This window comes from Rhinopithecus roxellana, chromosome 15 (assembly GCF_007565055.1).
Source record: "Rhinopithecus roxellana isolate Shanxi Qingling chromosome 15, ASM756505v1, whole genome shotgun sequence".
NCBI lineage: Eukaryota > Metazoa > Chordata > Mammalia > Primates > Cercopithecidae > Rhinopithecus > Rhinopithecus roxellana.
The window spans coordinates 56,565,666-56,586,033 of NC_044563.1; the positions used below are offsets into that span (position 1 = coordinate 56,565,666).

Genomic DNA, 20,368 nt, shown 5'->3' on the forward strand with positions numbered 1-20,368 from the left:
AATGAAAGCACAGCCTGCCCTCTGTTCTTTTACAATACTTTCCAGGGCCAAACCCGCCCACCCCACGCACTCCTGTTGCCTCCCTCCCTCCCTCTTCTGGGGCCTGGCCTCATCTGTGACAGGCTGTCTTCGGGCTCTCCGTCTATAATTGCTCTTTCAGTATCTCCCCTTGAATGACTGCGAGCAACTATGCTTAAGTGGAACAAGGTCTTAAAAAGGGAACATCTGTTTATAGTGGGTACTCAGTATTGAAGGTTCAATTAATCAGGCATTCATTGAATGCTACTTTGTTCAAGTCTAACTTGAAATGCACTCAGAAATAAGCCTGGCGCTGGAAGCTGCTGCCCAAATTTTGCCCACTCTGGGCACCAGAACGTTGACTGCAGCATTCAGAAGTGTAACAATAGCCTGTCACAGATATTTGATTATCTATGTAATTGTTGCTCTCCCCACCTGACAACAAGGTCTGTGGAGGGAGGGGCTTCATCTGTCTGTACGCATTGCATTTCTAGCTCCATGTCTGGAGCACAGAAGAAATGCAGTAATTTTTGTTGAATAAATTACTCTGTAATGAAAGCCAAATACATTTATTATGCGCGTGTCTACCATGGGCTTTGTAATTCTGATATGAATGTCCAGGTCCTCTTCAACTAAAGAACTGCTTTACATTCTTATTTAACCCCTGCATCAATTCTATGAGTAGGCCATGTATAAATCCTTTACAAATGAGTTCACCAATGTTCAGAGCAGGCAAGACCTGGCCCATGGGTTAGAGCTAGGATGGATGTATCTCACTCCAGAGCCAGTTCTCTTTCTAGTAACTTATCGTCATCATCTGGCCCAGGTTCCATGCTTCTTCTCACCCTGTTAACCTCTGTCTGCACTTCTGAGAAGCTTGCATGTGCTGTGTGCTGTGAGACATCATTTTCTTCTGTGATGGCCTATGTTTATTTTTTCTGCTTATGACCTGGATCCAAGGCAGTTGCATTGTTATCAGCTTTGCTGCACTGGAGGCTTTGCTACCTTCTAAAGAAGGCTGCAGACCATTCACCCTGTTTCTTACAACAGAGCATGACTTCTCTCCATTAAGGTCATGCTGCAGCTCTGCTGGAAACTTGAACTTCTGTGCTCCACTTACACCAGTATTTTCTGCCTTGCTAAGATGACACAAGTGTTTTAAACCCTTTTTGATGAGAAGAGAAAATTTTCTGATTGGGGTTTGTATTAGAATTTGTTGCTTGTAACAAATTACTCCAAAACTTAGCCACATAAATAGCAATAAATATTTTTGACCTCATAAAGTTTCTAAGGGTCGGTGATCCAGGATGGCTTAGCTGGATGGTTTGAGCTCAGGGTCTCTCAGGAAGTCATGTGAAGGGTGGTTTGGGTCTTCTAGGACTTTTCACTCCCATGGCTTTCGGTAGGAAGCCTCAGTTCCTCCTGACACAGGCCTTTCCACAAGGGCTACTTGAATGTCCTTATGACATGGCAGCTTGCTGCCCCAGAGAGAGTAATCCTGGAGAGAGTACAAGGAGGAGGCTGCAAAGCCTTTAATGATCCACTCTCAGAAGTTATGCACCACCACTCCCACCATCTTCTGTTTGTCAGAAGTGAGTCCCCAAGTCCAACCACACTGAAGAGGAAGGAATTAAGCTCTATATAAGGTAGAAGTATCAAAGAACTTGTGGGCATATTGTAGGAAGTTATATGGATGCCATGAGATGTTGCATAGCAACTTTAGACCCCCTCCCTGGCTGAAGCAGCCACGGGAAGGTGGGAGCTGCATTCCACATCCCTGTCGTAGACATGATGAGACTTATATGGATGCAAAAGGACCGTCTTTACTCTCAGGGATGGCACAGTCTGGAAGGGAAGAAAGTCATCTACACAGGTAGCTTGAGGTAAAATATAGCACATTGCATGCTACAGAGAGGTGCAGGTCACAGAAGGAACAGAGAGACCAGACAGGAGGAGTTGAAGGTTGAATGTTGACTCCTCTGAAAACTTTGCCTGATCAGGAAGATCCCAAAGTCCTGCTTTGGCAGCTGCTCTGAATGTGACTATATGGCTGTTCAAAGGTTCTGGAGGAGCAGCCCAAAAAAATCTTGCCCACTAAGTCTCCATGAGATGGCTCAAACTGGGCCTGGCTCTGCCATCCCTTAGTAGGGGGTTGAGGGCTGGCCCAGCCTTCTCTCCATAAATTTTCCCAGCACAAATAAGCCATCAAAGAGTCATTTAAACCCAGATCTGAATATATCGATTGAGCCTACTCATCTGCAGTTCACCCACCCACTGGGGGATATCATAGCCCCAGACCCTCCTTCTGCCGCTGCAGGATTATATATGAGATAGGTCATGTTTCAAGGCTCAAATAACAGGGTCCACCAGAGGCTCTGTTGTGGAGGGGACAGCAGGCCTTTGGTGATGCACTTACAGAGCACCCTGTCCCTGTGACTTCTACACATCACAATACTAGAGAAGCTGTGGCATGAGGAGCATCTCTGGGATGTCAGGAGTAGAAACTCACAGATATGGGACCCTCCCAGTGTGCCCAGGGCCTCACTGTGGTGTACACCCAGGCTGACTGTAGGGAATGGCTTTCTTGTGATTACTTCCAGGAGTCAAAGTGGCCACGAGCTTGAAGGACACCAAGACAAGCTTGGGTTACACATCCACCCCCAGGTGTGAGCTTTGGAGTCAGGCATTCCCATGCCACCGAGAAGCAAGTATCTGCCCCATGTAGGGCAGGGAAGGAAGGGCTCAGGAGGAAGTGACACCAGCTGACCAGAAATAAATCTAACAATAGTTACTAACATTAACTGCCCACTGAATGTCAACCCCTTAAATCCTGTGAAGAACGTAAAGAAGATATGGAGTATGGCCTTGTGTGGCAGCCTAGGGTGTGGGAAACAGGCAGGGATTGGAGTCCTAGCCTGGCTCGACCCTAACCTGCAGCCTGACATAGTATACCCCTTTGCAGCCATGCAAATGAGACTGGACTCAAGAGTAGGATTCTGTCATAAAATTTGTCTTATCTTATCCCTTAAGAGAGACAAAATGGACTCATGAAAGAACTGAAGAATGGCATGAAACTGCCTGGTAACCACAAAGATGGCCAGTAAAGTAAATGGAACAGGAGCTGAGAGATGGGAAATTTTGGGTTGAGTAACCCAGGAGAGGTTCCTGGAAGAGGAGACCCCTGAGCTGGGCCTTAAAGAATAGGTAGAATCAGGGCAGGCTGATAGTAGAACACCATCAATGGAGAAACAGTGCTGCCTTGCTCAGAAACTTTCAGCATCTTCCCAGGCATAGCACATGCTTCCAAACATGGCATCCAGGCTCTGTTCTGCCTGGCCTCAGCTCCTATCCACCCTGGGCACTTTGCACAGCTTCCAAGACCCCACCCTGCATCCTGAGCAGCCACCCTGATCAGTTCACCTGCTCTCTGAACCTGCCATACAGACTCAGACTAGTGCCTGAATTCCCTTCATCTGCTTCTCTGTTGACATCCTTCAGTACCCCTTTCCCCAGTTCTCACTCGCCTTCAGAGTTAAGCATTCCTTTCCCTTTCCCTCTTGCACTCTGAACCCTGTCCCATTTGATTCATTCTGTCTTTTCTTAGGATCACACATGGTCAAGTCTAGATACCTGAACTCTAGACCCCTCAGTCTATGGCTTATACATCCCTGTGGGGCACATTCCATGCCCTTGGCTAGTGTGTGGCAGATGCCAAATGAATGGATGAGTGGATAGATGAATGAATGAATGAATGATCAAGAAAAAATATAGTTGCATAGGAAGGGGAGACCATGTTACAGAGGACCATGAATTTGTCAAGAGGCACTGGGCATGACAGGGCAAGAGTGTGGCCCATATTGCTCTCAGTCTAGCATCTCAGGGCTGGAGGAGCTTAGGTGCCATCTAGCCTGGTCTGTGTCATGTAACTCCTCTACAGCATTGCAGGCAGCAGGCCAGGCCCTGCACAGACACCTCCAGTGAGGGCAGGCCAAGCACACTGCGGCTCTGGCGCATTGCCGAAGTGTAGTGGGAAGGCTGTGGGCTGTGGAGCCTGACTGACCTGAGCTCAGACCCCAGCTCTGCTATTTGCTAGTTGCATTGCCTTATTCTAGCCACTTAACCTCTCTGAGCCTTAGTTACCCTCCTTTATAAAAGCGGCATAGTAGTACCTGTTCTCCAAGTTGTTATAAGAACTATAGAGAATATACCAATAAAACAAAATCCTCCAGCTTATAAAAGGCTGAGGTAGCTTTATATATATTATATATATTATATATAAATGGTAGCTAATTTTCTTTCTATGACATAATATTAGTTGCTGCATGTGACTGGAGGTTTTATGGAGAGTTCAAAGAAAGTTCTTTTTTCTTTCTTTTATTTTTTATTTTTTCATTTTTTATTATTTGGCTCATTTTCACACCTTGACAAAGAAGTTTCTAGGAAATGGAATTTGGGCTTAAACCTAACCGTCTGTCATAATTACAGTGAACCTGTTCTGCAACTCATTAACAAGATCTCATGTGAAGATGACGTACCAGAGTTGTTCAAGATCAGGGGTTACCAAACTTTCCCACAGGGACATGTCCCACTGATAGTGCTCACAGGAGAGATGCTCCCCAGCCCACAGGGGCCGCTGCAGGGATGCAGGAGGCTGCAGAGGCTGGTCTGCAAGAGGTGACCCAGAAGCAGTGCTTAGGAATAGGGTACACATATCTCAGTGCTAGTTCTGGAAGTGGGCAGGGGTGTGACAGAGAATCCAAGTTTCTGCTGTCACATGTTCAGGAGCGAGGTTGTTACTGAATTGGTCCTGGGAGGCCTAGGCCCAAATATCAGGAGCCCATCTAACAGGCAAGGCTTCGGCTCTGAAGGTTAGAGGGAAGGAGGGAGGGACTGTAGCCTCTGGCAGGTAATGGTGGCCACAGCCCCAAAGCCCCTAGGTCTGTGTGTAGGGCCAAAATGGTTCAGAAGTCAGGTCAGGAAGGAGGATTGAACCTAAAGAAGGTGGAGAAGTGAGGAGGAGGGATGAGGAAGGGATCTAAGAACAGCCTCATTACTGGGGTGAGTGGGATGCCGTGAACACAATCAGGAGGGCCTCAACCTCGTTCCAAAGCCCATTTTCCTCCCAATTTCCACATCTCAGTGGGGGACTACTGCCCCCCAGCCAGAGTCCTGGCATCTCCCCAGATGCCCCCTTGACCTCACCTCCCACCGCTCATGAGTTTCCAAGTCCTGCCCATTCTCCCTCTTGACCCAGCACCCTCTTCTCTGTCCCCTGCTTCTGCCACTTCCTAACTGCACAGTCTCCTGCCTGGCCTCTTGCCTCCACTCTTCCCTTCTGTCCGCTGTTCACACTGCTCTCAAAATTCTCTTTCCCAAACTAACCTGGCCACACTCATCCTTGGCTTAAAATCATTTGGCAACTCTTAGTTACAGTGGAGACCGTCCCCTTAACATGGCTGGCAGGGCCTCCATGGCCTGTCTAGCCTCTTATGCCCTTCCCCACTAAATGTGAGCCCAGCCACCCACACTGCCTGCAGGTCCTCACAGGGCCTTTTCCTACTCGCTTGGGTTCCATAGCACCCAGCATCCTGTTAGGCAAACCATAAGCACTCAGTACATATTTTGTGAATAAAGGAATGAATGAATGAATGAGTGAATGAATGAATGCATGAATGGGTGAAAATGAATGATGAGGGAATCCAGGAGGAGAAAATAATTTTTGGCAGGGCAAACAAGATCATTTGGGTCTAGGGACATTGAGTATGAGTTGTTGGTAGGTGTCTTTTTCCATTTTCTGTTGCCTATAACAGAATATCTGAAACTGGGTAATTTATAAGAAAGAAAATGTATTCCTTACAGTTCTGGAGGCTGGGAAGTCCAAGGCCAAGGAGACATATCTGGTGATGACCTTTTTGTTGGTGGGAACTCTGCAGAGTCCTGAGGCAGCACAGGGTGACACATGGTGAGGGGGCCAAGTGTGCCAGCTCAAGTCTCTCTTCCTCTTCTTATAAAAGCCACCAGTTAATGGCCGGGCGCGGTGGCTCAAGCCTGTAATCCCAGCACTTTGGGAGGCCGAGACAGGCGAATCACAAGGTCAGGAGATCGAGACCATCCTGGCTAATACGGTGAAACCCCGTCTCTACTAAAGAATACAAAAAACTAGCCGGGCGATGAGGCGGGCGCCTGTAGTCCCAGCTACTTGGGAGGCGGAGGCAGGAGAATGGCGTGAACCTGGGAGGCGGCGCTTGCAGTGAGCTGAGATCCGGCCACTGCGCTCCAGCCTGGGCGACAGAGCCAGACTCCATCTCAAAAAAAAAAAAAAAAAAAAGCCACCAGTCCCACTCCCATGGCAACTCATTAATCAATTACCTATTAATACATTAATCCAGGAATTGGTTAATTAATTCACAAGGGCAGAGCCCTCATTACCCAGTCACCTCTCACAGACCCCACCTTTCAATCCTGCCACACTGGGGATGAAGTTTGAACGTGAGTTTTAGAGGGGACAAACATTCGAACCATAACAACGGGGCATCTAGGCGGAGGTGCAGGCTGCACTGGAAAGGACAGTCTGAAGCTCAGGGAAGGGTCTCTTAAAAGCCAGTGGTCTTTCTTCACATATGAGCCAGTTCCCCTAGAGAAATACAGAGATCAGGAGGTCAAATAACCAGCAAGCTCAGTATTACCAAATCAGCTTTATCAACTAAGACAGCCTCAGAGCTAGAAGGACATTATAAGGACCTTGTTTGGCCTAATTCTTTCATTTTACAAATGAGAAAACGAATGCTTAGAGCAGGGAAAGGCCTGCCAGCATAAGGCAGTGCTAGCGCAAGAACCTGCGTGTCTCCATCGCAGTCCAAGCTCTTTCTTCTGCCTCCTGCGGCCTCCTTGTTCCTGGTAGTCCTCTCAGCCCTGAAGGAGGGAGTCATCAGTGAGGGAGACGGTGGGCCTTGGAAGAACCTAACTCCGCAGATATTCATGCCCTAACTCCTCCTTTCCCACAATGCAGCTTTTTGTGCCCCCAAAGGAGAACAGACCCAATAAAGACCCCAGAAGTCACAGAGCTCATGCATTGACTCTCATGCACTTAACAAACAAGATAGACCCTCGTGACCTCCGTCAGCAGCTACATTTTTTAACTCTGTTTTGATCATTGTCAGCCGTCTACTCTCCAGTCCTATAACAGATCATAAACAGCCGATTAGAAACCACGAGAGGGATTGCAGAGAACAAGAAAACTAACACACTGACTCAAAAAAGCAGCAGATGAGGATCATTTAGGATAAGGACCAATAGCCATTTACACCAGAGCACATGAAGACGCTCCCGCACACACCAACAGCCCAATACAAGTGGTAGTTGTGAACTCCAAATTATGTTCAGTCTGTGTTGCTTACTAAAGATCTGCAAATATTTAGACATTTCACAAGGATGTTCATCTAAAGTAATTAAGATTGTTGAAGTTCTGGCACTCCAAGAAGCAAGTCCTCTGCTATTCAAATGGGGGAATTATCCTCAAGAAATCTGGGCAACAAAAGTTCTTCATTATGAAAAAGGGGGGAAGGGAACTGGCATTCATTGATATGCCACCGTATATCACACAGTGTGCCTAATACATTGTCTCATTTAATTTCACAACTCTTTAACTTTGCACATAGCAGACACTCAGTATTTTTTGACTTCATGAATGAATGAATGGGTTGAGTTTCTTCAGTCTCATTTTCAAGATTGGGAAAAAGAGACCTGAAGATTAGAATTGCCTCTGCATGGTCACACAGTGTGGAGCTGGGAGCCTGATCTCTTTCTCCAAGGCACAATTACTATTGCCACAACCCGACCTGGGTCAACTTTGCAAGAAGGGAGATTTGCACTCTTCCTTATGAAAGAGTGAGGCTAACCCTCCAGCCACACTTCAGTCAATACTGCAAGCACTGATGGAGAGCTTGCTGTGTTTGCAGCCCTGTTTCAGGAACTCTGCTTCCAGGCAGATAATGCTTCATATCACATATGCTTTCTTTGACTAACAGGAATGAATTCAGGGCATGGACGGACATCAAGCCTGTGAAACCAATAAAGGCCAAGCCCCAGTACAAGCCCCCAGATGATAAGATGGTTCATGAGACCAGCTACAGTGCTCAGTTCAAAGGAGAGGCCAGCAAGCCAACAGCAGCTGACAATAAGGTCATTGATCGCAGAAGAATACGCAGCCTCTACAGTGAACCCTTCAAGGAACCCCCAAAGGTGAGACAGAACTTGTAGGAACCCATCAGCACAGCCTGGACCGTAAGGGTTAACTGCAGCAGAGCATGGGGTGGGGTGCTGTCAAATCTGGCCCAGTCCCTATGGACACCTTTAAAATCCCTGCTTCCTCTAAAGCAGAGTGAAGACCAGGGGCATCTTCAACAGGAACCTTTGTTAAACTCAAAGGGAATATTAAAGAGGAACATCACCTAAAATAAAGACAGCTTAAAGGCTGGCAGATTTCCAGGGAATTAGCTTCCGATTTTGAGAAATCCAGATAAACAGTGGCAGAAAACCTCACCTGAGCCCTAAATCCCCTTGTCTTAAAATAGATGTGCTTGGGCCCCGGAAGGGCTGGCCCAGTATTGCAGGCCCCCATGCCCGGCTCCCCTCCCGCTAGACCGTGCCCTGCCTCATCCTTGGCTCCAATCACTGGACCCTTTCTTCCCTCCCTAGTCCCTGAAAAGCACCTGCCCTCTCTCATCTTCTCAGTCTCTCACAACGCACCTGTAGCATCAGCTATAAGATATGTTCCCAGCAATTTGTTACCAAAATGAACAGTTTGTGAAAGCAGACTCAGGGATTTTCCTAAGGTAACATTGCTCACCTTATGTAGGAGTTCGTGAGCAGAAGAAGCATGTTGGAGATATAGCTGGTGAAGCAGGACTCATACAAGCCATGCAACCTAGCATCTTCTGATGCCAGGCCCCGTGGAATTGTACAAATATCCACTGTCCTCTGTATCATAGCAGAAAATGTCTGAGAACCTAAATAACTCTGGAACCTAATTAGCCTTTTCTCTGCTTTTGTCTAAAAGTCTTACACTTAAGTGGAGTTTCCTATTTGGTCCAGGACCAGTTTATGGGTAAGGTAACTAACCGACCCAGTTTGCCTGGGATTCTTCCATCTTAGCACTGAAAGTTCTGTGTTCCAGGAAACCTCTCAGTTCCAGGCAAACCAGGACGACTGGTTCCTTTCCTTACAGGTCAGGAGTGACTGAAAGCCACTGCACCTCAGTGAGTGAATGATCCAGCCTGTGAGGCCCAGCATCAGCTCTGTCCATCCAGAGATGGGTTGGAACCCGGGGCGTGGGATTGGCATTGGACAAAAGAGGATGTAGAGGAGAAAGGAAGGAAAATGAGGGAAACTAAATCTAGAGATGGATGAGGGTGGTGGCCTATTGAGGTGTCACTTTCGGTGACTCCGAAGTTTCCTGAGAAAGAGCAGGCAAGGTCATCTTCTCCAGATGAAGGGGACAGAGTTAGAGGAGGGAGACTGGGGAGAGTGGAGTACGCTTAGAACAGCTGCTCTGGGGAAAGTGGTGGGGGAGCCAGGCAGAGAAGAGGAGCAGAGGGCTGGCGGCAGAAAGCCTAGCTGAGACTGGAGACTCCCCTGCCCAAAGCATCTCAGCAAGGATGCTTCTCCATATGGGTGAGCCAGCCTAGAGACAGAAACAGGGGAAGCCAGCGAGTGCCGCAGTGACCCACCGCCCCAGAACCTCTGCATCTTACATCAACAAAGGTTTATTTCTTATTAATGTCCATTGTGGGTTGGCTGCCACTCTAACCCTCTTCATCTGGGTCTCAGGTGGCGAAGCAGTCTCTCTCTGCTGCAGAGGAAAAGAGAGCACGAGGCAGCACAGGCTGACTCTCAGATCTTCCGCCTGAAGGTGACCCAAGTCACTGCTCACATTTCATTGACTGAAGCAAAATCCTATGCCTGTGGGCAAGTTGAGCAATGTGATGAGGTGTAACTTCCTTCAGGGAGGGGCTCAAATATTGCCCAACAGTGGTATGGCCCACTGCCTGGGGTGGTCGGGGGAAGGCTGGCAGGACAAGGGCGCCCACGTGGCCAGTGAGTGCTGCCAAAGCAACGGAACAGGGAGTTCAGACGGGAGATGCCGAATGCCCTAATGTCCCTGGGAACACCTTATACACTGTGCTCCTCTGGGAGCCAACCTCTCCACTGGGCCAACCTCTGTCATTACCGTTATTCCTTAATTAACCATATCTTCTCTCTAAATTCTCTCCCACTCCCCACCTTTTTGTGTTTCTGTATTTGCCGTCTGTCTCTCCGTGCAGGTGGAGAAACCTAGTGTTCAGAGTTCCAAACCAAAAAAGACCTCAGCGAGCCATAAGCCCACGAGGAAGGCCAAAGACAAGCAGGCGGTGTCAGGCCAGGCTGCCAAGAAAAAGAGCGCGGAGGGCCCGAGTACCACCAAGCCAGACGACAAGGAGCAAAGCAAAGAGATGAACAATAAACTGGCTGAGGCGAAAGAGTAAATTTCCCTGCACTTTCCTTTTACTCTTCTCTCTCTCTCCCTCCCCCCAACTTTTTTTTTAAAACCAACAAACCAAAAAAGGCCACAAAATTAATTAGAGGCTTCTCATCTGCCTTGGTCCTGAGTGTTCCAGGAGCTCCTTGGTTTGGCTTCTTTTGATGGAAGAATCCTGCTTCACAGACTGAGTGGCAGGCCTCCTCCTGAGGGCAGCCCCTGGAGCACCAGGAAGCGTTGCCTTTGGCTGTGCCCTCCCCTGGCACTCCGACTGCATGCTGATGGGCAAGGCAGGCAGGTCGGAGAGGCGAAACTAATCTCCTGGCAGTGCTTGGAAGTGTCTGTGGGGTCTCCTCCTCCCAGATCCCCAAGATCTGTGTCACTGGTCGATTTTGAACTTTAGGTACATGTGTTCTTTTCCAGAATTCAGAGAATCGCCATGTGCCACAGAAGCTCAGCCTGGGCTTCAGCAATTGACAAAATTTGAGGAAATGTTAAACAGAAACAACAAAGAAAGAAACAACCTTGGCCTTAACGTCAGTAAAAGGGAATTGTGTCTGTTAAGTGGTCTTTTCATAGAATCGTCCATTAGACATGTGTGCCTGTGTTTAGTTTCCTATCAGTGGGCTTTAAATTGTATACCAAGTCATAGATTTGCCACTGATAACTAAAACTAGGCCAGGGCTGGTGAAACAGGTTAGGTGCTTTAGGTACATTCTAGCTGTCATAGGAAGATCACAGAAATGAGGAGGCTGTTTTCCTCTGATTCCCCTCAGCCGACCACCTGTCCAATGCTGCTGGTTTCGCAGAACGACTGGTTGGAGATGTCTGAGGAAGAAAGTTCAAGGTGTAGGGATAGTGTATTTGGAATTTGACTTTCCGTTTCTGAGAGACCCAAGGGGCCGTAGACGTAGTGGCAAGTGTGGCGATGTTTACTCTCCCTTCCTGAACCGCTCTGGTCTGCTCCCCAGAGAGGGCAGCAGTGCCAGGCCTTAGGTCAGGGAGAATGTCTGTGACTTAGCTGCAGACTAGGAGACTGCTCTGCTAACTAATTAGCAAGCAGCTTTGACCTCATTAATATATAAAAGCAGCTCTCCGTATATTCCGTGTCGTGTGTGTGTGTGTGTGTGTGTGTGTGTGTGTGTGTGGCCAAAGCCCCCGGGGTGGCAAGTGCCACCTTAGCTGTGCTAGAGTTGTGTTGTAGTAATTAGGGAGTTGTTGTGAAAAAAAAAAAAAAAAAAAAAAAAAAAAACCCAGTGCTTGTGAGGGAACACAAAACAGTTACCAGAAAAATAAAATTTGCCAATGTGATGTGTATATTGCTCAGCACACTCTATATCTCCTGTCCTTAAAATTCTCTCGTCCCTGGCATTCTGACATGCTGGGCTGCCGTCCAGTGTCAAGCCCTGGCGCAGGCTTGCTCTTCTTTTCTAATGAAAGGGGTGAAGAGTGGGGTCTCACAGTTCCTTACCTCAAAGTCCCTTTAGGTCATTCTGGTTTGGAGGAAGTGGAGCCTCCGCAAACTCCCTCTCATTCTGACCATCCAGGCAGCAAAGTCTCTGCTTACATCATTTTGGTTGTCACCTTGGGGCTGAGTGAGAAGTCTTTTGCAAATTAATTTGGCATGTACTATGTGAGCCATAATTATTAACAGAATAGGAATACCAGAAATGAAGTCATTGGTGAGGCCCACTGCGACCTTCCTTTCTATCTCAGGGTTTGAAACTGTGAGGAAGGAGAAGTATGAAAGAAGGTAGAAAATGCCGGTGGGTTTCCGTGTTTATGAGTTGCAGATTTTGAAAGCTATCAGGAAATGACTGGAGTGGAGCTCAGTACTGATTCCGACTCTTTGCCAGCTAATCTTAACATTTACCAGAAAGCTCTAGCAACATGATCTTAATTGTATCCAGAGAATACAATGTATGTTCAGTCTCTCAAGATTTGGCATTAGTCAGACATGTTGATGCTAGCCACAGTTTGGATTTCTCCATAGAATAATCTTTTATTTTTGCAGATCAAGTAAATCAGAGTTTACAATGCACAGAGGATCATTCATTTAGCATTCTCTTGCTAGAAGCCTGTGTGCCAGGCACTGTGCTGGGCGTGGTGGGCAGTATAAAGAAATCTGTCTCCACAGCCACACAACCAGAGGGTGCACATGACTTGATCCCTGTAACCAAGTCAAGTTGGTGTTGCCCAAATCGCAGTCTGCCCTAAGGGTCCCGCAGGCTTCCCCACCCCCCACCCCCACTCACTGCCCCAGGGACCAACTTCCTACCCTGCCCACCCGAGGCTTTAGAGGACCTGTAGAATGTCTTTTTCAACCTGTCAGTATCCCCTTCTGTTTAACACACCCACTGAGAAAACCGTTTGTGGTTCTCTTTGACTCTTGAATGTGTCGCTTCAATGGCAAGAAACTTCCTTTGATTTCTACTGTTTACAAATAAAACTCAGCCAGTCTCATTCTATATCCCAAACATACTGAATGAAACTGATTTTGGTTCCACAAGCAGCGTTTGGGTGTTGCCTTCCTGAAGGTGACCAAGCTTCCAATGCTTGTCCCACTGGTCTCTACATTTCCCTGTGGTTCTCCGTCCTTCCCTGGTGAGGGAGCAGGGACTGAAGCTTTCCCGCTGTTTTCCTGCCTGCAAAAGCAGCCCCAAGAGCTGTGCGTTGGCTTCCCTCAGCAATCCGTCCTCTGTCCGTGCTCCCATTTGGTCCACATAGCTTTGCCTCTCTGAGGCAGACAGGAAGTGTCTAATTACGATTTTGTGGCCTGGGTTTTGTTGTATACCACAGATTGTCTATGTAACGTGTAGCGCACACCTCTCTTGGTGCTATTTCATTCCTGCTGTAAGAGAATGACAAAAATATTCATGTATAGCCAATTGATTGTGACGTGCTTGTGGTCTGTGCTTGCTCAGAAAAACAAACAAACAACAGTTTTTCCAATTATAAATAAATGCTAAAGACGAACACCACTTTCTTGATCTTATTTCCTTGATGAGGCCCACCTGAGTAGGTGAAGGAACGAACCTTTTCCATTTGAGCCATTCTCTGCAAGATGAGCTGTGCCCTGCAGTCTTCCTGGGGCTCTCCATAATGCAGCTTGACTCTTTTAGATTGCCTCTCAGATACTATTTGCAAGCAGTCAGAGCTAAGTGTTGGGAAAGCGAAGATGGACCGGGAGACGCACTGGCCAACAAGGTAGTGTAACGTTCTGATCCCATGTTGCCGGGAAGAGTGACTGCCTGCCCCCAGCACCACCTTGCCATGCTGGGAGGCTGGGCTCTGACTCTGCCTCCTTCCTGTTGACTGGCAGGACTGTCGTTTCTGGCTTTTTCTCCTCCCAAGGGATGGCAGAGATGCCTTCACTTGCTCAGTTAATCTATGGTCATTATGGATGTTCCACCCTTAGGGGGCTGGCTCACTGTGGGTTGTGCGGGTGACAGTCATGTGTGTGCCTTATGTGGGGGTGCTGAAACAGCCACCAGAGAGGCAACCAAGTAAAGTGACAACAGATCAGGTAGTTGGGAACTCAGATGAAGGACAGGCTTCTTCCAACAAGGGCTGGGGAGTTGCGGAAGGCTTTGTGGCAGAGGGAGCCCTGGAAAGCAGCTGGGGTGTGGATATGTAAGGGCAAGGCCGCCGCAGGGAGCAAGTCTAGAAATGGAAAAGTGGGGGAGCTGGGTGGGAACCTGAAAGCTAGGACCAAGTTTGCCCACTTTGTTATCCTTCTGGTAAAGTGGAAGACAAAAGATTTTATACTCTTCATTTTTCCAACATATGTTGATTGAATACCTATTATGTGCCAGGCACTGTGCTGGGCACTAGGGAAACCAGGATGACTGAGACCCTGCCTCTGATCACAGTGGGGCACGAAGGAGGAGGCCATTCTAGCTGGTTCCATGGATCAGGGAGGACTTCAGCGATGGGTAGGTGTTGACCAGGTGAACAGAGCTGGGGGTGACCAAGGCATGCCAGACAGAGGGGTCTGCCCAAGCAAAGGTTGGAGGGTGGGGGCCGTCAAACACCAGATGAACTTAAGTTCTGGGGGGTAGTTCCCTTGGGAGGGTCATGGCACAGGCTGGAGAGTGGCAGAGCTCGGTGGTGGAGAGGCCTGGTGCACGTGAGTGGGCGGTTGCTAACTGGGATCTCCATTTCCATTTGCCCAGATTGCACCCACACCTCTGCATGCTCCCCTGTCATGCTTCTCTCGCTTGCTTACGCGTCAGGTGACACCACAGATCCTCTCTTGCTCTAAGCTAGGAGCCCTAGGGTGGACTTTTATTGCTGGACCTGATTGCTGAGTTTTGGGGGAGGCAGGGGTAGAAATCAATCAAGGGTGGTATAAATGAAAAGTCATTTGTTTTTGTTTTCCACCTGAATAGAAAACATCCCACCCACCTGTCTACTTTTGTATGAGGCAGAAAACACAAAACCTGCTCAAGAAATAAATATATAAAAGCATATTATTAAGCTCTATTTTGACAAGTTAAGGGAGAGAGACAAAACGGGGATTCAGAGAGGTGGTAAGAAAGACAGGCGAGACGTGAGAGGTAGAAATAGTGGCACAGAGAGAAAAAGACATGGGAAGGCACACATATGAAGACACCTAGAGTAACCTAAGAGAGTGCGAGAAGGTGAGACATACTCAGAGTCAGAGAAAGGACGAGCATTGGGCAATGGAGGAGGCAGGAAGGCAAGGGCCTTGCCAGCTTTGTCAGTGCTGCCCACACACTCAGGGCTCCCCCAGAGGCTCTTCCGCCTGTGGTTCCCACCATGCTCCCCTCTGCTGCCCAGAGCCCCAGGAGGCGAATCTGTAACCTCGCTCACATTGCCTCCCCCAAACAGCAAACAAACAAAATTCAAACCAGCCCCCTATTTTCAATGAAAAGAGGTCATTGTTGCTAAGTTGGCTATAAACGTATTTCAGTTCTTCCTTAGAGTTTGTGTGTTCTTTGTGAAATTCTTCCCTCTTTTGTTTCACTAAGGTTTAAGAATTTACAACCTGCTTCTCATAGATTTGAGGAGTGTCAAGTCCTATTTCACAAAGTCTATGGACTCCTTTAGTGTGTCACTGTGGTTTAAGGCTCCTTTTACTGCTAAAATGTCTTAAAGCAGTTCACATTTTCAGGCCCATAGGTAGAGAAGTTTCTTTCAGGATGTGACCAGTGAACCATCTGCCTTAAAGCAAGGCTCCACCCCTAGCACCACCTGAGACCAACAGGGCTAGGAAAGTGGCTAGGGCAGCCAAGGCCACTGAAACAGGAAAGACAGCTATTTCAAACAAAGGGAGCCCAAACTCCGTTCTCACAGAACCAGGCATGTGATCCAAGCCCCACTTCTACCACACTGCCATTTGATGCATATATCCTCATAACACGTAGACCATCCTAGAATTCCTACAACAGGGAGAACTAGAATTAACACTGGTATGTACTATGTTATTTACCCTATGAATACTGGTTAACATGGACAATGCTCTTAGGTGTTTACAAGGTTCATGGGTGGAAATCAGCGCTGCCGTGCAACCCTGTGTCTCTCACTAACCTCCTGGAGCATTAGTGTCCTCCTCTGAAAATGGGGACACTAATACCCCCTCAGAGGAGCACAGTGAGGATGAAATGACATGAGGGCTGTAGGGAACCCATGGAGGACACTAAACGTATCATTTCATGCCCTTCCCCTCCCTTTGGAGTACTTGAAAGTACATGTCCACTTTCTGATAGATATATACTTAGCTGTGAGTAATACATGAGGTTGATTGAGGCAAACATTCTTAAGAAGATTGCTTTTAAAGAATTACAGCTGTTGAATTACCTTGAGTCCACAGACCTAAATGATAATATTCTAACAATTTATATGTATGCATTGTTTACGAAGCATTTCTTTCTGTGACATTCCACTGAACCCTCCCAATGTTGTGGGGCAGCTGTTGGCCTCAGGTAACAGAGGAGAAAGGGAAGCTCAAAGAGGAGGGGGCACCTGCCAGCTTGGTCAGCCTTGGAAGATGGAGGAAGCACTGGAATCTAGGCTTCCAGCTCCATAGCCTGCTGTCTCTCCCTCTCACCTCAAGGAGGCTGGGCTGGCCTGAAAAGAATCAGGTTTCAGACAAGTGGGACTCCCAGTAAAAACTAAGCCCATACCCCACAGGGCCACACTCTGGCTGGGCCATTCCAGGTCCTCCAGCAGGCTTGCCTAGTACCCTTTTTAAATCTTGGGACCCAGATATAAACTGAGGGAAAATAAGAATGGGGTCAGGTCTTTACACATCTGACTCAGACATCCTGGCTGTACTGACCAGTCATCACAGCCAATACACCGTTTTTCTCCTTTTGGTACTAGCTTGCCTGGGTGACTGCAATGTAGGTTACTAAATGTAGAATGGTCCAGCAGATTCTTCATTCATAAGAAATATACTCGGTCCTGGAGGTACCAAGATAAAACTGGTATCCATTATTATCTGCAGTATGTGGGTATTGGATCTGAGACTGCCATTTTGAGCATTTTATTTCAGTCAGTGGAATTGAACTTAAATTTCTGTCCCTTGTCGTCATGTAATGGGTCTCGATTACCTGTTAACCTGGCATTGTATATGGTGATCTCAACAGATGGTCCCAGAACTCTTACCTGGGGCCAAGAGAGCTTCAGATGCTGAGATTTAAAAGTTACTGCCACTGCTTGCTACTGGTTTAAGCTGATAGAGGGATCTTTATGCAAATCTGACCATGTCACCCCGTGCTTTAAACCATCCGTGGGCTCCTCGTGGCGCAGAAGCTTCTTGTTCCCTCGGTGCACCATGCTGCTTCTCACCTCCATGCCTTTACCCTCGCTGTCCACCTGCCCGGAATGCCCTTCTCCTGCTTCTCCACCTGGCTAACTCATCCTTCAAGACTCCGCTCAGGGGACAGCTCCAGGAAGCGTTTCCCGCACCTCCCAAGCTGGGTAAGCTGCTCCCTGTGTGTCTTCATGATGGAACTTGCCACATGTACTGTGTCATCCGCTCATGTGTGTGTCCCTCCATTAGACCGTGCTCCTCCAGGGCAAGGGCCAGGTCTCTCTGTTCACCTTTGTAGCCCTAGCTCCTGGCCCAAAGTCTACCATAGAGAGTGTCTTCTAAAGTGTTCGTTGAATGAAAAATGAGTGAGTGAATGAATGACAGGATTCACTATCTGCCTCCACATTTACCATGGTGCCTCCACAAGGCTCTTCTCTGACTAATAACTGTCTCTGCTCCCATGAAAGGGGCAGTTTTGCGAGAGGTCACGGCAACTGTGGAGCAAAGAGCAGTCAGTGGCTGGTTTTATACTGGCTGGCCTCTGTTCAGGCCTGCATACCTCTGTACTTTAGATAGCCACTTTTTCTAAACAGTCTTGATTGCATAAAATCATGGGCCCTTGGTTACAGGGTAATCTAAGAGGTTGGCCAATCCCACTCCCTGCTCAGTTCAGGGCTCCTAACTCTAGAGTGACAGGACCCTCCCCATCACCACACATTTCATAGGCATGTCTAATTCCAAGCGAGGATTACAACCAATAGGACTGGTTCTAAATCCAAGCTCTACTATTTACTAGCTATGTGACCTTAACTGAGTCTCTTAATTTCTTTAAGCCTCCAATAGATAGCAATAATACAAATATCCATCACTCTCTGAATATATTTGTTTCCCAAATTCAGGAAGTAAAAATTTGGCCAGCAAGGGATAACATGTTATTTCAATTTGTTTGTTTCCAGAGTTCAGGATAGCAGGTGGCCAGAGCTCTGATAGCAAGGGATACCTGATTCCCAGGCCTGCAGTGAGGGCCCTGTGGGGAGGCATGCAAAAGTCCTCTGCAAACTGGAAATGTGCAACGCCCTTGCCAATAGCTCATGTTATGGGTAGTTTTGCTGACCACAGCTTCCCAGTTAATTACTGCCCTGGTCCCCAGCAGTATGGCAGCTGGAGCTACACAAGGTGAATCCACTCCTTCTGCCACAAAATGGCCTGAGATTAAGGCCATCTAGTGTTGGTTCTTGCTGCCTCTTCCCGTCCCCTAGCCCTTCATCTGGCCCCTGCTCTCTGAGCACACCCTATAAATCACCTGGTGCAGATCCATTTCTGCAATTCCGCGTTCATTTGGAGTGATCCCCTCTGGACACAGGAAACCAATTTTGATTAATTGCTCCAGATCCGATCCTTTGCTTTAGATGGGGGTTGGGGGAAGACAATGATTGATTTGCAAGTTCCCAGGAGCATAGTGTTAGACAAGAATTGAGCGCTGCCTTAGTCCAACACTTTACATTTTAAAAAGGGTCATTAGCAGAATTATTAGATTCCTGGCAGCCCACTGGGACAATCTACTGTACCTTTGACTTTGCCTTCTTGGTGCTAAAACAATCGAGAATGCTTTTAAAAATATTTCTCATACAATTGGAAATTTATTTAGTTCTTGTTAGCAGGCCAAATCTAGAAAAGGTATTTAACAATGGCAAAAATAAATAGGTAAATAACCACAAAGAAAACATAGCCACCTAGCCACCTACCCACCTAGTGCAACCATTTCCCTGAATTTCAGAAGAACATGTCTGCCTGGAAGGAAGCCGGAGTGGCAGGGAAAGACCTGAACTAGGAACTCGCCCCAGATCTTGATTCAACTTTTGTAAAATACAGAGTTGCCACAGCCTAGGGAGAGGGAATGAACCCTTACTTGGCCTTTACACACTTCCTCTCATTAAATCCTCACAGTAAGGTTAGAGTCTGCAGGTGTTACTCCCATTTACAGATAAAGAAACCAGACCTCGGTGATTAAGGAACAAAGTCACATAACTTGTAAGTGGTGAGATAGGATGTGAACCTAGGTTTGGGCGACCCTAAAACCCAGTCCTTGTCTAGGACTTGGGACTATCTGTAGGATTCCCATCGTAAAGATGTGCATCCCCCTGAAACAGCAGCCTCCTCCTCTGTCCCTTGCTTGCTCTGAAACGTTCGGTGACTCTCCATCCTCTGGTCTATGGAAAATGAGTCACAAGAAGGTCACAGATGCTGTTGATCTACACAGTTCTCTCCTTCCACCCCTGACCCAGAATTAAGTCTTGTGGAGGCAGCATTTCTCCTAACTGTGGTCCTAGCTGGTGTTTCCGTGTGATGAACCACATCTGGCGGACTCAGTGTGGCCCTGGGCTGGTAGACTGATTGACAGCTGCACAGGTAGGGCTTCCAGGTGTGAATGTGGATGGGCACTCTTAGGCAGGACGCCACTGCTTTCTGGGGCTAAGGTCTTCTTTTTCAGGGTTGGCTGAATGCTAGGAAGTAAACGTGGTGGGTAGAGGGTGCTGTGCAGTGGGAGTAGCCAGCCAGGTTGTTGGGGGCCTGGGCCCAGAGGGGCAACTCTCTAAGGAGATGCAGTTGGGAGCTCTGAGCTGGGACCTGCAGAAGTAATTGGCTCCAGCCAGAGCCAGTCAGAGTCATTTCAAGCCGAAACCAGTCCAGACATCTGCAGACAAATTTGGAATCTCTGTATCTGTATACCCCACCAGGAGGGATATTATAGAAGGGAAAGAGCTCCTCCATTAAGGTCCTGACTTTGCCCGAACTCACTACGTGACTTTGGGCAACTTCCGCTTTCTGCACCACGTTTTCGCTTCTGGAAGGCGAGGCGAGGACTTTCTGTCTGCCTGGCTGACACCGTTGTTGTGAGAATCAAATGCCTTGTATGTAAACTTATCTCAGAAACCTTAAAGAGATGTTATCATTTGGAGGGACAAAAAAGGTGCTGAGTTAAAAATAGGAAAACATTTTTATGTTATGTAAATGCGGTTGTTAGAATTTGATTTTGTATGAGCTATTTTAAA

At 47.6% G+C, this 20,368-nt stretch overlaps 1 protein-coding gene across 1 annotated transcript in view; it reads left to right on the forward strand.

Moving 5' to 3' along the window:
* MAP6 (microtubule associated protein 6) overlaps nt 1-20,368 on the forward strand; it is an 80,214-nt gene that overhangs the window by 50,684 nt on the left and 9,162 nt on the right. The window contains 2 exon segments of the mRNA XM_030918829.1: nt 8,046-8,259; nt 10,341-10,537. Coding sequence (XP_030774689.1) covers nt 8,046-8,259; nt 10,341-10,537 — 411 coding nt within the window.